Source organism: Typha latifolia, chromosome 5 (assembly GCF_019914945.1).
Source record: "Typha latifolia isolate L0001 chromosome 5, TyphaL0001v2, whole genome shotgun sequence".
Lineage (NCBI taxonomy): Eukaryota > Viridiplantae > Streptophyta > Magnoliopsida > Poales > Typhaceae > Typha > Typha latifolia.
In genome coordinates this window covers 13,315,039-13,335,424 of record NC_133090.1, presented here as the reverse complement: position 1 = coordinate 13,335,424, position 20,386 = coordinate 13,315,039, and the positions used below count along the sequence as shown (strand labels likewise).

At 37.7% G+C, this 20,386-nt stretch overlaps 4 protein-coding genes and 1 long non-coding RNA gene across 7 annotated transcripts; 1 reads left to right on the top strand and 4 right to left on the bottom strand.

Annotated features, from left to right (window-relative positions):
- Window positions 1-254: 254 nt before the first annotated feature.
- LOC140788943 (porphobilinogen deaminase, chloroplastic) lies at window positions 255-4,211 on the bottom strand. The gene is made up of 5 exons (XM_073138493.1): window positions 3,863-4,211; window positions 2,686-3,091; window positions 1,601-1,804; window positions 745-922; window positions 255-639 (listed from the first exon to the last, which is right to left on the bottom strand). The coding sequence occupies exons 1-5, from the start codon at window positions 4,069-4,071 to the stop codon at window positions 527-529; spliced, it is 1,110 nt and encodes a 369-aa protein (XP_072994594.1). The 5' UTR covers window positions 4,072-4,211; the 3' UTR covers window positions 255-526.
- Window positions 4,212-5,270: 1,059 nt separating this feature from the next.
- Window positions 5,271-8,738, bottom strand: LOC140788942 (alkaline ceramidase-like). The gene is made up of 3 exons (XM_073138491.1): window positions 8,588-8,738; window positions 7,154-7,508; window positions 5,271-6,104 (listed from the first exon to the last, which is right to left on the bottom strand). The coding sequence occupies exons 2-3, from the start codon at window positions 7,408-7,410 to the stop codon at window positions 5,588-5,590; spliced, it is 774 nt and encodes a 257-aa protein (XP_072994592.1). The 5' UTR covers window positions 7,411-7,508; window positions 8,588-8,738; the 3' UTR covers window positions 5,271-5,587.
- Window positions 8,739-9,880: 1,142 nt separating this feature from the next.
- On the top strand, window positions 9,881-10,475 carry LOC140789788 (uncharacterized). Its single transcript, XR_012109250.1, has 2 exons — window positions 9,881-10,243; window positions 10,340-10,475. It is a non-coding gene; the product is annotated as an uncharacterized lncRNA (long non-coding RNA).
- A 617-nt stretch (window positions 10,476-11,092) lies between these two features.
- On the bottom strand, window positions 11,093-15,469 carry LOC140789787 (protein NARROW LEAF 1-like). Of its 3 annotated transcripts, none has more exons than XM_073139622.1 (6): window positions 15,173-15,469; window positions 13,895-14,409; window positions 13,550-13,693; window positions 12,885-13,125; window positions 11,946-12,446; window positions 11,093-11,842 (listed from the first exon to the last, which is right to left on the bottom strand). In XM_073139622.1, the coding sequence occupies exons 2-6, from the start codon at window positions 14,384-14,386 to the stop codon at window positions 11,436-11,438; spliced, it is 1,785 nt and encodes a 594-aa protein (XP_072995723.1). In that variant the 5' UTR covers window positions 14,387-14,409; window positions 15,173-15,469; the 3' UTR covers window positions 11,093-11,435. The 3 variants fall into 3 exon arrangements, with proteins under 3 accessions (XP_072995723.1, XP_072995724.1, XP_072995725.1); XM_073139623.1 differs by having other exon boundaries at window positions 13,895-14,404; window positions 15,173-15,461; XM_073139624.1 differs by having other exon boundaries at window positions 13,895-14,370; window positions 15,173-15,460.
- A 647-nt stretch (window positions 15,470-16,116) lies between these two features.
- Window positions 16,117-20,162, bottom strand: LOC140789411 (phosphoglycerate kinase, cytosolic-like). The gene is made up of 6 exons (XM_073139102.1): window positions 19,792-20,162; window positions 18,703-18,780; window positions 18,353-18,613; window positions 17,775-18,092; window positions 16,585-16,743; window positions 16,117-16,504 (listed from the first exon to the last, which is right to left on the bottom strand). The coding sequence occupies exons 1-6, from the start codon at window positions 19,984-19,986 to the stop codon at window positions 16,310-16,312; spliced, it is 1,206 nt and encodes a 401-aa protein (XP_072995203.1). The 5' UTR covers window positions 19,987-20,162; the 3' UTR covers window positions 16,117-16,309.
- Window positions 20,163-20,386: the final 224 nt, after the last annotated feature.

Genomic DNA, 20,386 nt, shown 5'->3' with positions numbered 1-20,386 from the left:
TAGATAATAAATATAAAGAAGTATAGAAAAAAGGAACAGCTCGAAAGAGTGAGAGCAATATCAGAGAAAAAGGGAAGGCAAATCACCTCAACACGTTTAGAAAGTTTTTCAACTTCGGGAAGATATTCTGCAACATAAATATAGTGAGTGGGATTGGATTAAGCTATCTTTTCTTGGATCGATATACTGTTGGCTCTGTTAATAAATTAACGCACAAAAACACCACTAATTCAATCCTCCATCAGGAAATAAGCTAGAAGAAAGAATTGACATTTTATTTGAGCCAAAAGTTCCACGAGAAATCAAACATAAAAATTTACTACAATTACACATGAATACAACTAGAATGTTACAACTCAGCTAGAGAAGGGCATCTACTAATACAGAACCAAAAGGAAAAGGGTAAGAGAACACAATAACAGACAAAAAAAAAAAAGGAGAACAAAAAAAACAAGAAAAGGATCGCTGGAGCTCTAAGTCCTTTCAGCAATCCTTCTGCTTGTAAGCATTCTGACAGGAAAAAAAACTACCAATTAAAGAAACCAGGACCAGCCCTTGAAATTAACTCCTTCCCAGCATCTTTGCCCATTGCGATCATATCCTCGAAAGCATACAGTCCTTTTCTCGTCGTCTCCAAAACTGGAAGTTGAATTTTATAGAAAAGGAAATACATGAAAACAGAAGAAACGTTAATCACAAGACAAAACAGATGAAGGTTTTAAACTAAAAAGCGAATCAAGTTACCTCGGGTTCCATCAGGCGAAGCCACCAAACCTCTGAACACACAGTTTCCATCCTTATCGCGATACGCATACCCAGCAATTGGAGTTCGGCAGGATCCATCAAGAGTCTCTAGAAACGCCCTTTCACAAGAAACAGCTAGCCTGGTTTCCTCGTGATTTAGTGAATCTAGGTAATTGACCTGCCAAAACATAAAGTTTCCCTTAAGCCTACTATTAGAAGAAATAAAATTTCAAGTTGAAGAACAGAGAATGCCATTTTTACCATAATTGACTGTAAGTCTATATTATGATGTTTCATTAATGTTTTGATAGCTTTTAGAGATTCTAGATGAAATAAAGGGTGATTACTGCACAAAATTCTCATTAATGCATTTTCCAAGAGGACAAAATTTATGCTGCAGCTTTAGCCTCAACTTCAACTATACAACCACAGAAGAACACTTGGAATGGAATTTTTAACTCATATTCTTTGGTAAGGCATAACACTAGAATCAGCAAGATTTTATAGGCATATGATAGGCCATTTAAAAAATGTAGAAAAATTTGTATTGGGTATGCAGTACACTCAACCAATGATGACATGATATTTGTAATACTCGACATGTTAACAGGCAAATGGGCAACCCTGCAAGGCTGCAAGTAAATAAAATTCCAGTCTTCCAGATATATTGTTGATCCTTTTCTAACTAGTGAGAGTACCCAGTAACCACAGAGAGGCCCTTATTTATGTCACAACACCCACCTCCTTATCCACAAAGCCAAATTAAAGTAGGCAATAAACAGATATTCAAATGTTCAAATTCTTTTGAAAGATAAACAAAGCTACAACAGAATAAAAGCAACAGCTTATGGCTCACCATTTTGTCATCACCACTTCTACAAGCTATTCCAATAGCACCTTGAGCAATTGCTGGAAGCATTTCTTCTACAGATAGAATATCTGTGACATTTTCAGTCATATTTAACCGCTTGAGCCCTGCCAATGCCAACAAGGTTGCTTGGACCTCGCCTTCATTAAGCTTCTTTAGTCGTGTCTGAACATTTCCTCTGAAGTTAACAACCTGCAAATGCAGAAGAAGACATAAATACTATGACTCAAGATATGGTGTCCAACTACCCATGAACACAATTGACTTTGATTAAGCAGAAGAACCTTAAAGATGTTGTAAAGAATAAAACTTTTGGCAGCTGACACCTAATATTTCAGCACAACATCATGAAAGTTTGATGGAAAACAAAGAATACAAGTGCAATGTGATATTAGAATCTTTTAAAAGTTTATGATAAGAACAACGGGTTTTAAAAAATCTAATGTCTTAAATCTGCTAAACACACACACAAACACAGAGAAATGCAGAGAGTAAGAGAAAGAAAGAGAGATGAAGCAATTCTGAGAAGAATAAGCAAGGTGGACAGACTTTATATCCTGTACTAGAACAGCTTGACAGCCACTAAACAGTGAGTAATCAAGATATAGGAGACCAATCATAAACAGAGACAATCCGAAACAAGTTGTCACGTATAAGTGACAGATAGGGATGTGGAGATATGGAAATGATATGTTGTAATGGGCATCTAGAGACAATGTCGAAATAAAGAAGAAAAATAATTGCCAGGATTTCTAAAGAATGATTGCATTTTGGGTTCTTATATTTGGAAGCTAAAGACCTAGGAAAACTATTGATAAAAGAATCAAAATAAAATGGAACTTCATATATATTATAAGTTACAACAGCATAATTATCTATTTAGGAGACCATAATAGAATACATGTATGAATCTAACAAAGGATATTAGAAAATAGATATAAATATGCAGTGTGTTAATCAAACTATTCACTGATTGTTCTAATCCAATATAAAATTACAGATTTAAAAGTTACAGAGTAGACAGTTAGAAGTAAAACAAAATAAAACTTACATGATTTATATAGAAAACTTACTTTCAATGATGGATATCTGTAGAGTATTTGGGATTGTCTACGCAGGGAAGCACTTCCAACAAGACTACCAGCTGGAAGCTCAGCAAGTTTATTTGCAGTCAAAGATATAAATGCATCTCTCACGTCTTCTCGTGGGAGGTTGCATGGCAAGATCATACCATCAGGGAAATATGTAGGAACATCCTTCATTGAGTGAACTGCGATATCAATTGTACCCTCCAAGAGGGCCTCATCTATCTCTTTTGTGAACAAACCCTTCCCTCCTATATCAGCAAGAGGTTGATTCAGTATTTTATCGCCTGTAGTTTTTATGATTATTATCTCAATAGCTCCATCCTCAGCTAATTCTGTGTGTGTTGCCATGAGTTTTGCCCGTGTCTCATAAGCTTGTGCAAGTGCTAGAGGACTGTCCTATGCAACAATGAAAAGAATTTTATCATCAAGAATACAAAATAAACATAATGGTAAGATGATGAATTCAAGATGAGCATATCTCCTTCATTATGAAGGGCTTAGATGAACAAGTAAAAAATGTTTATTTTTGATGTCTTCACGGGATCTTTAACAATCAGCTATAAAATTAAAATCATGTAATAGTGAGCTGATTGACTTGAAACAAGAAGTTACTTGTCAGAGAAACATTTAGCAGCAGTTTAGAACCTTAAGTTGGTACACGGCAAACTTTTTGACAAGAGAGTTTTCTTGTTGCTACCAACTTTAATCCTGATTTACATATAGGAAAGAAAATGCAAAGAGAAGAATACCAATATTGCAATTTCACTCCACATTTTGCTCCAATAAATGCTCAGATAAACTCATTCTTCCTTACCTTACTCCATATAATACCAGGATAAGTAAAATAGTTTTATATAGAAGTCAATAAATGGAACCAGAACAAGCTTCTCTCTTGATAAAGTGAAAATTAAGAATTTCCTTTGTACATAATTAGATACACTGTGATTCAAGCTACTATTTGACAACACAAACTAGTAATCCAGCGCCCTTATCTCTGTTCTGACAAAAGAATTCAGCAGGGTTCATCCGAGCTACTAGTTTCCGCAATACTACAAAACAAGCTAAAAATCCAACTTTTAACGAGCTTTTCCCCAGATCTAACCGAACCAGAGAAGACCCAATTCAAATAGAACCAAGACAATCCCAAAACGAGAGCGCCTACCTCCCTCTGGTGCCAATTTTGATAAGCGAGACCTTGGCCTGAGTCTCCTGCTCCACAGTGACGGCTGCTCTTATCACCACGGGCCTTCTCCTCACAGCAATCGAAGGCCGAGATCCGCCGAAGCCCAGCGACGAGGTGGGCCTCCCGTGGGAAGGAGCGGTGATGATAGGGTTGTGGGTGATGGATCTCATGGTGACGGTTCCTGCCATTGTTGAGTAGAACCAATTGAAGCAGGAGGAGGAGAAAGGATAGGGGTTGAGGAAATACCCAAGAGGGGATTGGGATGGGGATTATGAAATTTATAGTGGGGGGAAGTAAGCAGATAACGTCAGTGGATTGGCCAATCAAACCATTTTTTCTGCATGTCTTATTTTATCTTTCTGTTTTCCTCCTCTTTTCTCCTTTTATTATTATTATTATTATTATTATTATTATTATTTTGGATTTCCTTTTTGCATTTTACCACCAATATTTTGTCTAATTAGGCAAGACTTTCAAACTCCCTGTTAATTATCATTACTCGTAAGTTAAATTCAACTATATTCAGTTTTGGCTATAATACCCTTAAATTGGTTGTTTGTGCAAAGATGCAGAAAGTTAAGAGGGGGAGAAGAATAGGAAATTTTATTAGACTAAATAGAACATACTAAAATGTAGATGATATGTAAAAGAGAACCATTTTAGATGACATTAGTGCACTTAGAAGGCTTGAATTGACCAATATATTTTAAAAGATCGAGCTTCAATACTATATTTTCAAGCTTAGGGTTTAGCTTGCTGAGTTGTCCAAGCTCACAAAGAGTTTTTTATTATAGGATGATCAATTAGTAAATTTATATTTATTTTCTTCTTCTTCTTTTTAAAAAAAAAAAAAGAGAGAGCCCTGATCCAGTTCCCCAGCCTGGATATTCGTTGTAAGCAAATCACCACTTTGCCAACAATAATATTTATCAACAAAAATAATTAAATTGTTGAAGGTCAACCTACATGAGTAAAAAAATTCTCTTGATCTTATCATTCACCATTTTGAAGGCCATTGATAAATAGGCTGCTGTCCTCCATCACTAAATTCAAGTAGTGGGGACGCATCAAGTCACACGAAGAATGCAGAGTTAGGTTTCGTGTATGATAAATTGTGTTGCTTTCTAGAAGAAAATGTAGGCCAACACAAGCAAATTTTCCATCTCCTGGATCACAAAAATTGCATAGTTAAGAACAGAGTGAATGCCATTGACAGTCAAAATCAGCATCTTTTGATCTAGGGGCCTTTCAAGTTGGTGTCTGATTGCTCAAGTAATTCACAATTTATATACAAGCTTATGGCAAGAAATAGTATAATAAATAAGTCAAATCTGTCAAGAAAAATTAGAATTGCTCTAACAAGTAAAAAGAAAAACCAGCTACAAGATATCTTAATGCAAATTTGTTTCATAGCTATTAATCTTGTTTCATCAGCTTCAGTGAACAACAAGAATTGATTTCAGTTCCAGATCTACAACCGAAAGAAGGGCAAAACAATCAAAAACAGAAGATTCAAAAATACTCCCAAGTCAAGTACACAGATTTGTGCTACCAGAAAACCGGTCAAATCAGTCAAGACATTAATAGTTCGTATCACTTGATATACAAAATGTCAACACTAGCCCGTCGAGCTGAAACACAACATTAGCTTCCAGACTAAAACAAAAAAAAACCAGCATCACATAGTCCAATGTTGTTTTCCCCTCACTCCTGCTTCTTCGGTTTCTGAATCTTAACATACGGGAAGAAACCGAAAAGGTGGACAACACGGGGCTCCCATCCCAATTGTTGAGCTCGGCAAAACATTAGAAACGTGTTTGCAAAGTATGAATTGAATCCCATAAGAACATGCCACCATGCATGGCCCTGTGGGTTAATATACCAGCGGGAAAGTTTCTTACAGAAATAACGGTCAAATAACCAACATAAGCTTCCCAGACTTATTGTTGCTAAAAAAAGCTTCGCCAGCCGCTTAGCAGCCACGTCTTTCGTCTGTATGTAATACTTGTACATACGAGGAATACAGAGAAGGCAGAGGCCAACGTAGTGCACCTTGAATCCTATTCCAAACCGCACAAATGCATGGACGATGGCAAATGCAGCACCGTATATGAAAAGGAAAGTAGGCATGGTACTCCTATAATGCCAGTCTGGTGAGTAAAGCACATATAGGTACAACAGTAATTCCCATACCATAGGTGTTTCATCACTCTGCTGTAGTCTGAAAGTGGATTAAAGAGTCATCAGGCAAACTTGAAGAGTGAACAGTTCAGCTATCATGCAATTCTATGCAAGTATCTTATAGTTTGACGCACAAAAAAAAAGGTTAAACATCAAATACAACCTACAGTTTATTGAAAAAAAAATCATGTACACTATGTTGAATAAATAGCAGAAATCTAGATAACATGAGCAGAAGATAGCAAGTTTTTTCCACACGACGAGCAAGCAAGATAAAGGAGGTGAAATCATTTTAGAAACAGACAAGTGACAGGAAAGAAAGGAATGAAGGATGCTAGTTACCACATTTCATAAAAACAGATGATATCTAGTATAGATAGAAGACTAGGATATTAATAGCTTATTGTCTTTCTAAATGAGAGCGCATAAGCCCAAATGCACTTGAGAAAAACCTGGACAGCATATATATCAGAGTAATCATTAACAAATAGATTATCTTCTGATTCCTTGAAGCCATCACTTACAATCTTTGCACTGTGATTTTCAGCAAAAATACTACTGGAAAAACAGATTGTGGATGTGAAGAAATTAGAATGTCTTCTGTGGCATCTCGTGCCCCATGTTTTAAAAAATATTTTACACTATATTTAGTTTACTGAAACTGAAAAAATTTATCTTGACATATGGTCCATCTACTGTAGCACCTCGGGTCTAGGAATCACTAAATCCAGCAAAAGATAGTAACGAAGATGCTGTTTCCACATAAGACCACAGGAAGTATAATTGCATAAATAACCAAATATAGTTTTTTTCTTTTACATCATTGAAGTTAAAAACTATTCTATTATTGCATGTATAAGGAGAGACCACTTCCATGTTGGCTGCATCATCATATTATCATTCAAGCATTCCGACAAATGGTCACATCAGTAGATGTACTTGTAAATTAATATGATTTTTCCTTTAATATACAGAACATCCTTATCATATATCACACAAATCTAAAATGTTCAGTAGATATGAACATAATGGAAAAACAGCAGAAAGTAACATAAATGTAAAAATGTAAAATGAAAGTAAGGGACTTACACATTTTGTAATGTGGCATGGAATATCATGCTCCCGATTGAAAGTATCATATTGGATATATGAAGAACACTAAATCGTTTTTCGAACCGTTGCCTCAGGGCATTTATAAGGCCAATGAATGCCAAAAGAATGCAAGGAATATTTGATACTGTGTTGTAAAATTCTGCAATGTACGATGAATGTGTAAAGTTCTCCTCACACAGTTCAATAGTGGATGTAACAGGTCCCCAAAAGCTTGATACCACTGAATCTGCCATCCTTAGAGATTAGAAGACCTGAATTCTAGATTACGTAACAAATGGACCTTGCATGGCAAAAGCTTGTGCTAGATCATAGTGCTAGCAAATAAATTGACCTGCAAAAATCATAATGGCAATGACACAGACATTAAAACAAGCTCATTTATAAATGTAGGAAGTCCAAAACACAAAAAATATTATTAGAAGTTATGAACAACAACTTCCTGTCCATGGTGACCAACTTTTTTGTCTCTCAGTACTAATACATGTAGCAAATACGAGAGTCAAGTTTAAGAGCTGCAACAGTTGCTCATGTATCAAAAAGATAAAGAATCAGTGTATTCTATGCTCAGGTTTGAGTCGATCAAAAATCTTCTCTAACAGTAGAGATAATTTTGTGCTTATCAGAGGCTTCACCAAATACTGGATTTGATGGAACCTTGTGCACCAGGATACCCTTTTTAGGAAAGAAAAGAATCCCTTTTGATTCAGATCGCAATCTGTGTGAATCGTTGGAGAGTCATAAAGCAGAAAAAGCTATAAAATGTGGACTACGATTGCGCACCGACTAGATCAACATCCGCCTTTTGACTAGATTGTTCCTCCACATGAGATGACATGACTAAAATTCTCATCCAATTCCTTTATTACTGATATATCAAGAAAGGTAATCCAAGAGTTGACGTTGCCAAAAAGAACCAGAGGAAATATCAAAATCCATGCCTAGCAGCACCCGGACTCTAGATAGAATTCACCTTTGGTGTGAGCCTAGGCAATCAAGGCGCCATTTTCTAAAATGATGCTCCTATCCAAAACCAAGCATGGATGACAAAATATTCGATCTCACCGCTTTATCCTCACTACCCAAAAAGAATCGAAGAACACCAACAGCATTCTGCAGAATCGATCACTTCAATAACAAATGAACCAAAATTACAAGGAATAATCCTGATAACCCAAACCTGATGCATACCATAGATGCGCCTCCCTAATGCTACTAGTCAAAGCATCCAAAACACTAACTATACTACAGATCTCACGAGAATCTCTACGCAAACAACTAAAAAGCACGCACATGAACCAAACCCACAATTAAGACGCCTAAAATCCATCAGACTTCATAACTACAGATCACTAACTAAAACACACACGGATAGGATCCGAGAAAGCCGTCCCTAAGATCAAGAGAGAATACCTTCAGCTCGGGTTTGCGCGACGAGATCGCAGAGTGGGAGGGGGAGAGAGGATTATCGGGGGACTTAGTTAGGGTTTGAAACCACTTCCCACTTGGGAATTGGAAATAGGAATAAATACTAAGAAAACGAGGAATATTAAAAAGAACCAACGGGCAACGGGTGGTATTTCGTTGGAGTTTATCGGGTTGAGATCGGATAGTTTTTTTTTTTTTTAATTCGTATTTTTATTATTTATATTTTTAAAGATGTTGGCATCGTCCAATATACGTTCTTTCTAATTGTCGTAAAAGGCTGTGATATTATTTTTAAAGAAATTAAAATAAGAAGTTTGAAGTCATACCTTTAGTTTTTAAATACATTAAAACATTATTATAAAAAAATATATATGGAAGAAAAAGTTTATGGGGGTGCATCTTCTCTCGGGCTTCGTTTGGCATATGTCATCTAAATTTTGTAAATATATATATATATATATATATATAATTCTAATTTATTAAAAACTTATTAAGTTCTTCTTTCATTACTTTTCTGTTATAATTAGACTTATGACCTTTATACCTTTAATTTTATTAATTTTTCTTTATTTTCTCTCTCTAAAATTAAAGGTACTACCGGTGACTGAAAGTTAAAACAAATTCAAATACATTATCTTGTCAATGTGGCTCCAATCAAGAGCTGCCACGTACCCAGATGAACAAAATTTATGCTCCACTTAATCTGAAACCTTGGCGAAACGCAGCATGGGCAACGCTAGTAATCTCAAGCGGGAAAAATGGTGTGGTCCTCCTTGGCGATATTCCAATTGAGACAAGGTTAAGAAAGTTATGATCATAGAAAATATATATATCACACTCTCCTGTTTTCAAACTTTACATATATTTTGTAATTTATTCTCATGAATTACCCTATGTTCTAATCAAAAGGTTTCGTTAATTTTTTTCGAAAATGCTCTCTCTCTCTACAGAGATTTCTTTTAAAAAAAAGGAAAAAAAATCAAGTTCAATTCTGATACCTTTCTGTAAATCCAATAAAAGTAGAGTGAATTATAAATTTATGAATATATATATATAGAGAGAGAGAGAGAGAGAGAGAGAGAGAGAGAGAGAGAGAGAAAGGGTCACTGTCAGTAGCTGCAGCAAGGTACCAAACTACCAAAACCCATAACTGAATGAAAACAATCGATATTAAGTGACATTTTGTTTTCAAGTAGGGAGAAATGGTATTGAGGTGCATTTCATATAGACAAACAGAGAAAGGCCAATGCAGTGTCACGAGGGTCTGCAGGGGTTGAAATGTGAGAGCATCTTAAGCAACCACCACCACCATGCATGGCTTGTCATAACAATTCACACTTCTCCTTCCCCCCCTCTTCATCCTTCATCTCTTTCCCTCCTCATAACAATTTACACTTCTCCTTCCCCCCTCATCCTTCGTATGTGTGTCAGTGCGAGCTATTGTTGAAGATCCAATTGTTTTCATGCTGCATGATTCTATTTCATGTGTGTCTGTCTCACTCTGAGCAAGAAGATAGTCTGAAGGATGAGGAGACAGGGGTTAGACTCCATCAGATCATCTTGCTGTTTCAATCACTCACAACCAACAAAAATATGTAGGAGAAAGATTGATCACTTCAATTCTCCAAACAAAATTCAAAGGTATGTACAACTGTTGTCATTTCCTTTACTTTTCTATCTGTCAGTATCTACAAACAGCTACACTTACTTCCCTTTCTTACCATTGACTTCTTCCAGTGATTTGCTTTTGCAAGTTGTTGTTCCATAGCTCTTCTTTTTGTGTTGGCTATCGCGTTTCTCGTTTATGGAGAAGTGCATGAACTGCAAAGTCTTATGCTGTAACTGTATAAAGCTCTACTAACTCCTTCCCTGACATTGAATTATACCTTCTTCATTAGGAAGTTTTACACACCACACAAAGGCTAAGAAGGATATCAGAATTCTCACTTAATTACTTGGTAAATTCCTCCAAACTTGCCTTGTCGAAAAATTGGAGTTCACGCTAGGCTCTTAACAGGCTTGAGCTTGACTTCTTCACTAAAAATAAATAACCCAACTTGATCAGGGCAATAATGATTCCCAAGCTCATGAATAATTCTGTTAACTTGCAGCTTTGCAGCCCTATTTTGTATCCGTTCATTTGATAGAAGCAATAGATACTCAGAACAACTGCTTTCAGTAAGTTGCAACAAAGATGAGACTTTTTCACTAAGATGTTCATTAACTTCGAAAACATCACATGCAACATGTGCCTACGGGCTATCCCTCAAAAGGAAAAAAAAAGAAGAGAAAAGATGAGCAACATGATCCACAACCGAGTTCTTGTCCTAACATGTCTGCTGATTCATGATTTCCTTTTTAATTTACTCCAGAAATGTACGCGGCAGATCTGATCTAAAATTTTCATGTTTTAGTGATACGGCTTTTTGATTCATATCATGTTAATAAGCTAAAAGACTTCCAAGAATCCAACAAAGATCCTTCTGACACTTGAAACAAAATGGAGCTTAAAATTAAACAAGGTAAAAGATATACCTTGCACATTCTTTTTCTTACATTAGGAAAAGTTTATACATAAATCACTTGAATGTGCAAAACTGCAGGAACACTGACTGGTTGCCATAGAAAAGGGCATAAATGATTCTCAAGTGCAGGCTTTTCACTAGTTAAACATAAGTTAACAAGTTAAATCTGCTCCTTACTCCTTAGGAAAAACATAATTCGAATTTTCTATTTAAGAATCCATACCTATTCCTGCAGATGAATGCAACTTTCTGTAGTATAAAATGCATCCTCAGAAGGTTCTTGTCAATAAAGTGTTGAAAACCTAAACTCAGTTGGGATCAGAGCGCTGCCGTTTGGGTTCTCGATCCCCCAAATGAAGAGAGACGCAAAGGTCTTCATCAGATGAAGTTCTTAGTGCAGAGAGATTATTCAGCTCAAGATTACCTTCTTGATTACAGCGCATTGGAGACATACTGATGAAGTCCCGAATAAACTGATGTTCTTCGACATTCTTTGCAGTCTCAACTGTGTCCACATGAAACTCGGTATGTGCAAAAGGTTGGTCCATCCCAGAATGGGAAGCACCAGGAGGTGGTAGTTGTTGGATATTAATACCTAGAGGTTCATAAATTTCACCAATCTGTTCATTTGGAAGCCCATCCGCTGTGGGAGAAGAATCCCCAACAGCAGAATTAACTGCTGCAGCTAAAGCAAGTCTTTGCTCCTCTAATGCATCTTTAACCACAAAACAAGCATCAATCAATTTGTCAGAAAGGACAAAGCAAACAGCAACTTCCGTATGACAGAGATTCTTCAGTAAAGGTAAAAAAGAACAAACCTCGTAGACCTTCACTGTTTGTGATAAGATCAAGCTCGAGAAGATCAAGAAGGCGACCAAGATCAACTCCACTAGTCCAATTCTCCGGACCATAGCCACTTTTAAGCTTCAACCTCCCACGATTAGCTGTACCACCCCATATTATTCCGATAGGTTGTGGTTTCTCACCGTCTTGCCCAGTTAAAATAATAAGGCTCCCACTATCACCTTCAAGATCAAATGTTTGTTGGTTCTCACCAACAACAAGATAATCTGTGAAAAAACATATTCCTTTCTCATCATTGTACTCAAGTGCATAGGCTGTTACAGTTCCGGTTGTCAAACCAGAGCTCCTTCCGACCTTCACAACTTGCCTTCCTATGAGACTATTAATTGGTGATTGTAGGTCTATAACCTTCACATCTCCAATCTCGCCCACTCCTTTCACTGAAGTAGTGACACTGGAAATGTCGAAGTCATCAGCAAATGGGATAAATGCCCCATCAGCTCGGACAAATGTTTCTGCAGATGCATAAGAAAATAAGGAGTATGTTTGGGAATTAGAACGTCATTTGAAAATAAAATGCATGAAAGAAATTACAAAGAGGAATGCTCGTTGCTAAATCAAGATGAATTTATAAATGGATTGGTACGAACTGATTAAAGATTAAGGCATTGACATTCTTTGTAGTCATAAAGAATTTTCACCCTATAGTTTGATAATTTGATGACTACTAAAGGAAAAAAGAAAAGGAAATGTAATCTTAAGGTCAGAAGAAATCTTTCTTTATTTGACTGATTATGGTTACATAAAGATGCTTGTACCAAAATCAGTCTTGAATTTAGATGAATGTGATGCCAAGATTTAAGGACGAAAAAGAATCAGAACTAAAGGATTGCCAATTGAGATGCTAAATTGCTGCAATCACGCCCTTTATTAATACTCTGGAACTATGTTACCTGGGTTTGTTCCAGCATAGATCCCGTACCAAACATCATCAGTAATAAAAGATGTTGCCCTCTCAACAGCACCGAGATAAACTCCAGGTCCGAGGTTGGGTGGTAAAGGATGAAACATCTTCTGGTTAGGATAGTCCAGGTCAACTGCAACATGCCGGTTTGTGAGGAAACCGACTTGTTTGTTGCCAGTTCGACTCTTCACGATGGCACCTAAAGTTCCATATGTTTCTTGGCTTGCCACCTGAAAATGAGTACGGAAAATTCTGAACAACTGAAGAACCACAAGCATGTATGGAAAGGAGCCAGATCATCCAATGAAGGGAGAATTAGTATATGTCAAATGACTCAAATTCCTCAGAAAAGGTGATCAGGCTTGAATTTCATTTTCATTGAAACATTAGGTGTTTAAAGACCGATGAAACAATTAAACTAATCATTAAGTCAATGATAAGTAACAAATATCTATGCTGATAAACAATTGAGGCAGATGATATTGTTGATCTAACACAAGCCATTTAACTGAGGTTCTTCAGGGTTTCTATCCTATGTCTATTTTAATTTGGCAAGAAATGCCTCAGATAATTTGCAGCAGTTTGAAGGGCACCTTATTCAGGAAGAGAGCTTACAAAAAAGAATTTGGAATATTGACAAGTTTAAAGGAGCACCTGAGAACCTGAACCAATACATGGATCACTGCCCCGCAAGCCATCAACGAGCTCATCATACAATTGTTCTTTGGGAGTTGGTGCTGGTGCACCATAGTAGGAGAACTCCACAACATCCACATCACACCATACACCGCCAGGCCCCTGTTTCATGACATAGCCAAGTGAATATTAAGTTAATAACTGTGAGAGAATATCTTTAAACCATAAAATTTCAGTATAGCTAAATTGAAATGTTCAACCAATTATAAGAATACATCATCTAACTGTTCTAAAAGCTAAGTATAAGTCAATATCATTCTTCAATTGTATGGTGAAGCTTGAAAAACATAAACTAATATGTACCTCAAGGGCAGCCGGTAGGCACTGGCTAGGGCTAAGCCACTTTCTGTGAACCTTTCGAGCAACGAAAACAAGAATTGCTGGTATGTCAGTCAATGTCCCCTTCCTGATTCGGAAACCTATTGCTGTGCCAAGACTAAAACGACGTAAGATCTTGCTGTGAAATGCTCTTATAGTCATCAAGTCAAGCAATGTGGTGGCTTGCTGTCCTTTTGGCAATCGACCAAGATTGCCCGGCAGTACTCCTTTCTGAAGGTTCCCGAAGTAATTTGCCCGTCCTTCAACAGCTCCATGCAGTAATGTGGAGGTAGGCCATGAAAAATAGGCAGCAGTGCTTTCAGAGTGCTGACCACCAGAAGCAACTGCTTGGAGAGGGGATGGACTATAAGAAGGAAACAAGTGATGATTGCATGTCTTCCTCTCCATGTCCAAGGCTGATTCTTCTGACTGTGTTGACCCTGAGTGCAGTGCCAAATTTTCTGAAAGCCACGTCATGCAAATTATTTCCTAAGCCTGCACTGCATTAAAGCCAAAAATCTTCAAGATGTTCAGGCTATAGAGTTGAGGAAGTCAAACCAACCACCCTCCCAAGACCCAAAAAAGAGGGAAAAAAAGAATGAACTCAACATCTGCAGTACTCCAGAATATGGAGAAAGAGACGAGAAAGTAAAGTTTGCATATTCTTCAATTAAATCAAACTGATCATTTTCATTAAGAAGTTTCAAGTAAAACATCATAGTATACATGAAGAATGAGATATGTACATGATCCACGAAAAAATCACATGAGAAGGATGGTAGATTTTTCCCTTCTTTATGTTTAAAAGGTCAAGAAAATTAGAAGCAAGTCAGTTTTTTACCTTGGTCAACCGGACAGCTAGAACAAAGTAAGAGAAGAGCTAAAAGATGCAAATTTAGTAGATTTTCCCAATTAATCCATTTACAGGAAGTTGAAACCAATAAACGAGAAGCCAAAGAAACCCAGACCATCGTTCCCACAAAAAGGCCAATCCTAATTTAAGAGGCAACACCTCTAATGAGCCAAAGAGACTAAGAAGCCCAAAACTGATCAAAAGAGGATCAAACTCCAATTCCATCCGATTTCTTCCAAAACCCCCCACAAAGCTAAGAAACCCAATACCTAGCCGAAAGCAGAAAGGACAAGGATAGCAACAGCCCCATCTAAAAATCACTCCTTTCGCCATTCTAATCACATGGTTCAGCGAAAAATGCGATCTTTAGAGTAATTCTGAAGCCAGACTAGGAGGAGAAGGCGGCTTACCGAGAGATCAAAAGCAACGAAGTACAGACAGAGGGTCGTAGTAGCTCCACAAGAGCCGTTTCAAGGACTTGGGTGCCTCTTGGGGAGCCGCCCAATTAGCGAATGGGAGCAGGAATCTTTCACTGTTGGGTTCTAATGGAAGGCGCCAGCTTGCAGGAGCCACAGAGAAGAAGACTGTGGTTATTGCGAGAGAGAGAGTGAGAGAGAGAGAGAGAGAGAAAGAGGAGAGAGAGTAATAATGGGCCAAAGGCACTGTGTGAAAAAGACCACAGCTTTTTTCTTAAGCTTTTGAAGAGGGAAGCGATGACCGAAGGATGACCATTGTTGCAACTAAGCTAATTCTCGATTATTCACAGTTTTTTCAAGTTAATTGAGACTGTCATAATACATCAAGGGCATAGTGGGTATTCCAAGGGATTCTTTTTCATATACTTTCTTATTTAACGAAGTGAAATATTTTTATATGCATCTACGATAATTCAAATGAGCCATTAGGATGTTGTAAAATACCGTAACTACCCATCATCATAAATTATTCAAAATGTCTATTCTCACTTTAAAATCCATTTTGTGATAAATCTCTATCCGACTGGCTACCACGATACCCGTCATAATTGCTGCAGATATCCAGTCTTAGCTGCATTAATTTTCTTTCTTTTCTTTAATTTTTCTTTTAGTTGTAGGAATTAGATAATATTCACATCTTGGTCGCTAAGTCAACCCTGAGAGGCGAGAGCTCATGTCATCCAGAGTGTAACTTCAAACAATCTTTAGTATTCTCGTATGCTCATCACATCATCAGTTATCTTGCTGTTTTCTTTGCTTTCTTGTTCAAATGTATAAGATCGTAATTCCAAATGTCTCAGGAGTATGAAAAAGAAGACAAGAGATCAACAATCTCATCTTACTCCATGATCAATATAGGTGAAATTAAGCAGAGCTAGTTGAGACAATAGCACCATTGCTACTGCAAGTGATAGTTTTATTAGCTCTCCTCATACAAAAGCAAAGCAAAGCAGTACAACACTAACTTGAGAGAGGTTCAAAGAGGGAAACTTATTACAAGAGCCAATGTACATTATCTCAGCACAAGCTATCTCAGTGTAAGAAGTAGTAGACAGTTACTCTTCTAGGTGCTCAAGCATCGTCCAGAGCAAGAACACCCGGAAGAGTCTTGCCTTCCAATAGCTCCAAGCTCGCACCACCTCCGGTCGAGATGTGGCTCATCTTGTCAGCAAGCCCTGCCTTCTCAACAGCTGCAACAGAGTCACCGCCTCCAATGATGGTTGTTACCCCCTTACCGCTGAGTTCAGCCAACTTCTTCGCTATCGCCTACAGAATTAACAAAATTTATCCACTGCATCAACAAGTTGAAACATGACTGTCAATATAAGGATGGTACTGCCATTTACCTCAGTTCCCACTGCAAACTTCTCGAACTCGAACACCCCCATCGGTCCGTTCCAAATGATAGTCTTGGTGGTATCCAAGGATTCGCTGAAATTTTGGATGGAGTCCGGTCCGATGTCTAGACCCATCCAACCAACAGGGATGTCAGATGCTGCTACAACCTGAAGGGAAAACCAGAATTATGTCAAAACTGAATTGACAACCCTCTGATGCATACAAGCAGCTAACATGCCAACAAACAAGTTTCCAGTAATTAACACTGGTTCATATGTCTGAGAATGCATCTATTCCTCAAGGAAAGGAAATCCTTTTGCAGCTATTTCTTCTAATGTATTAGTCATGAATCTCCTCTCTTCTAGTCTCAATGTAACTAATAACTGATCTTACTTAATACACGAAATTTGAATTTAAATGATATGACAAGAAATTTCACGTCAGGAAATCCAGAATTATATCAAAACTGAATTGACAACCCTCGATGCATACAAGCAGCTAACGTGCCAATTAAACTAGTTTCGAGTAATTAACACTAGTTCATATGTCTGAGAATGCATCTATTCCTCCAGGAAAGGAATCCTTTTACAGCTAATTCTTCTAATGTACTAGTCATGAATCTCCTATCTTCTAGTCTTTAGTGAGCTCAATGTAACTGATAACTGATTTTACTTGAATCTCCTCTCTTCTAGTCTTTAGTGAGCTCAATGTAACTAATAACTGATCTCACGTAACACACGAAATTTGAATTTAAATGATATGACAAGAAATTTCACATCAGGAAATCCAGAATTATATCAAAACTGAATTGACAACCCTCGATGCATACAAGCAGCTAACGTGCCAATTAAACTAGTTTCGAGTAATTAACACAAGTTCATATGTCTGAGAATGCATCTATTCCTCCAGGAAAGGAATACTTTTACAGCTAATTCTTCTAATGTACTAGTAATGAATCTCCTATCTTCTAGTCTATAGTGAGCCCAATGTAACTGATAACTGATTTTACTTAATACACGAAATTTGAAATTTAAATGATATGACAAGAAATTTCAAGTCAGGACATCACTTCAAATGATGCTAAGATCAATGATCCAGAGTACCTATGATTCTAAAATTCTCCACGGTTCAACTTTTTTCCTACTACAATATGATAAAATAAGAAACACGACATAAATATTAGCAGAAGTGAACAAACCTTGCTCTCTGCATCTGCAGCAAACTTGTCAGCTACCACGACATCAGTAGGCAGCAGAAGAGACACTCCCTTAGACTTTGCTTTCTCTAGAAGTGCTGTGGCAAGGCCAAGCTTGTCTTCCTCCACAAGTGATGATCCAATTGAGTATCCTTGTGCCTTGTAAAATGTAAAAATCATTCCACCGCCAAGGAGGAGGATATCAACCTTCTCCAGCAGAGATTCTATCACACAAATCTTGGTTGACACCTTAGACCCGCCAACAATTGCAGCAAATGGTTTCTCAGGATTGGCCACAGCTCCAACAAGATAATTAAGTTCCTAATGTAAAGATATAAGATTTTAGTGTCAAACCCGATGCACAAAACAACTACAGAATTACCACATGAAATGGATGGAAAGAAGCAAGCAGCATTTTCAGAATGACACTTCGTGTAACTGCAGTGTGTTCTATTTAGCAGCGAGAGATGGTAGGATGAAGAAAACAGATGTACCTAGACATCCAAGACCACAGATCCACGATATGGAAAGAAATGGGCAAAGTATAGCAAATTGCATCAGTAATGCGGCCTCAAGCATACCTTCTGCATAAGGAAGCCAGCAACGGATGGCTTCAAAAACTTGGTAACTCCCTCAGTTGAAGCATGAGCTCTATGAGCCGTACCGAAGGCATCATTTACATAAACATCAGCAAGTGATGCTAGCTTCTTGGCAAACTCAGGAACGTTCTTCTCTTCTTCCTTGTAAAACCGCACATTTTCAAGCAGTAGAACATCTCCATCTGGTAGTGCAGCCACCAATCCTTCAACTTCTTCACCAATGCAATCATTGGCCATCTCAACCTATGTGCGTGCATCAAATCATCAGGAGTCAAAAGGTGTAATTCGGCAATTAAAAAGAGAGGGATTGACTGAGGGATGATTCCACGTACAGTTACACCAAGAAGTTCAGATAGCCTTGGCACAAGAGGCTTCAAGCTGTACTTTGGAGTAATACCTTTAGGACGACCCTGCAAATTCAAAACATTAACCACCAATTCCAAATTATCTAGCAAAATAGCAAAAGATGATAAATTCATAACAGTGAAGTAATGTGGTGTGCTAAAGTGCTGAACATTATGGTTAAAAGAATGCCAAATTTAGGAGATAAATGGCAGGTTATACTAAGGCTGCAGCACAATCCCTCCAAAATTCACAGGCTTATCATCTACTGCAAGGTCATTAGGCTGCCAAAGTACTATATTTAAGATGACGTCCCACAAATGGATGGTAATAAGACAAAGACTTAAAGTGATGTCCCCATGGCCGAGAATAGGAGACAAATAATAGGAGAAGTGGATAAATCAAGAATTATTGATCTTAATATCTTCGCCCAACCGCACTAAAAATATCGCTCTCCCCCAAGTTCCTCTCATTAGATGAACCAAACACTTGAAAGTATATCTACTGTAGCATTAACTGGTGCAAGTAGTGACATATCATCCATCTAAATAAACACCAATAAATTTTCCAAACGACAAAGATTGGGTAGAACTTAAAAGGGTAACAAAGTGGGAACATTTAGACCAACAATGCACTTAAAACAACATGACGCGAGGTAAAACAAACAAAAGCATCGCATGACGCAAGACAGTTACAAAATCAAATGGACGCGTCAATACCATGGTTTACACGTATATCTTTTTTCTTTTTCCCTTATTATTTTATCAATTAGCAGTTCGATACAATTCATGTACTTGTAACAAATATAAAGTCAAACCATTGCGATAGTAGCTTCAACATTTTTCTATTACATTCTATACAACCAAACATTCTCACTAGAAATTTTCAGACTTCTCAAAAGTTGGGATTGATTAATCAGCATATAACTAAAAGTTCAGAACACGATTATAAGAAAATCTAAAAGAACAACAAAGATAGCACTTTTACGAGCGCAACAAGAGGATCATAAGAATCCGAGAAAACCCCGTCTACGGAAAAAGAGAAAAAGAAGGAGAAAAGATAGAACCCAAGGATCTCACCAGATGGCTACAGAGGATGACCTTGGCGCCGTGTTCCATCAAGTACTTGATGGTGGGAACTGCGGCGCGAATCCTGGTGTCATCCGTAACCTTCTGGTTGCCATCCAACGGCACATTTAGATCCACCCTCACGAACACCTTCTTCCCCTTGAGATCGGCTCCCTTGAGATCACCAACACTCCTCTTCGTCGCCATTTCCGAACAAAATCAATCACAGTAAGAGAAACCTAGATAAGATCTCGGCAAAAGGAAGAAATCCCACGAAGGATTCACCAAAAGAGCTGGAACAAATAATAGAAAGAGAACGGAGAACAGAGGAGAGAGCGAGAGAAGAAAGAAAGGTTGGTCCTTTAATATAAGACGAGGAGGGCGTATATTAAGATGGAATTGCTAACATGCGCAGAGTACGAATTAGACTACCTTCGATGTGCGTGCGGCGGCAGGTTCGGTGAGCCGCCGCGGGTTGATACCTTACAGTGGGCCGCAGAATGAACGGCTGAGATTAAAACAACGATTTTATACGAAGAATTTGACGGCTTGATCTCTGACGTGTACATTTGATGATCCTAGTGATATTAAGATAACTAGATTGAAC

What these genes read in the sequence shown, in the direction of transcription:
- LOC140788943 (XM_073138493.1), bottom strand. Translation starts at nt 4,071, where the DNA reads ATGGCAGGAACCGTCACCATGAGATCCATCACCCACAACCCTATCATC. An exon ending in AAAATTGGCACCAGAGGGAG is followed by an intron (nt 3,092 to 3,862) that starts GTAGGCGCTCTC and finishes TGCATAGGACAG; the next exon opens with TCCTCTAGCACTTGCACAAG. An exon ending in TTCGCCTGATGGAACCCGAG is followed by an intron (nt 640 to 744) that starts GTAACTTGATTC and finishes TTCAACTTCCAG; the next exon opens with TTTTGGAGACGACGAGAAAA.
- LOC140788942 (XM_073138491.1), bottom strand. Translation starts at nt 7,410, where the DNA reads ATGGCAGATTCAGTGGTATCAAGCTTTTGGGGACCTGTTACATCCACT. An exon ending in CATGCCACATTACAAAATGT is followed by an intron (nt 6,105 to 7,153) that starts GTAAGTCCCTTA and finishes ATCCACTTTCAG; the next exon opens with ACTACAGCAGAGTGATGAAA.
- LOC140789787 (XM_073139622.1), bottom strand. Translation starts at nt 14,386, where the DNA reads ATGACGTGGCTTTCAGAAAATTTGGCACTGCACTCAGGGTCAACACAG. An exon ending in GCCTACCGGCTGCCCTTGAG is followed by an intron (nt 13,694 to 13,894) that starts GTACATATTAGT and finishes GTCATGAAACAG; the next exon opens with GGGCCTGGCGGTGTATGGTG. An exon ending in CTATGCTGGAACAAACCCAG is followed by an intron (nt 12,447 to 12,884) that starts GTAACATAGTTC and finishes ATGCATCTGCAG; the next exon opens with AAACATTTGTCCGAGCTGAT.
- LOC140789411 (XM_073139102.1), bottom strand. Translation starts at nt 19,986, where the DNA reads ATGGCGACGAAGAGGAGTGTTGGTGATCTCAAGGGAGCCGATCTCAAG. An exon ending in CTGGCTTCCTTATGCAGAAG is followed by an intron (nt 18,093 to 18,352) that starts GTATGCTTGAGG and finishes TCTTTACATTAG; the next exon opens with GAACTTAATTATCTTGTTGG. An exon ending in CTGCAGATGCAGAGAGCAAG is followed by an intron (nt 16,744 to 17,774) that starts GTTTGTTCACTT and finishes TTTTCCCTTCAG; the next exon opens with GTTGTAGCAGCATCTGACAT.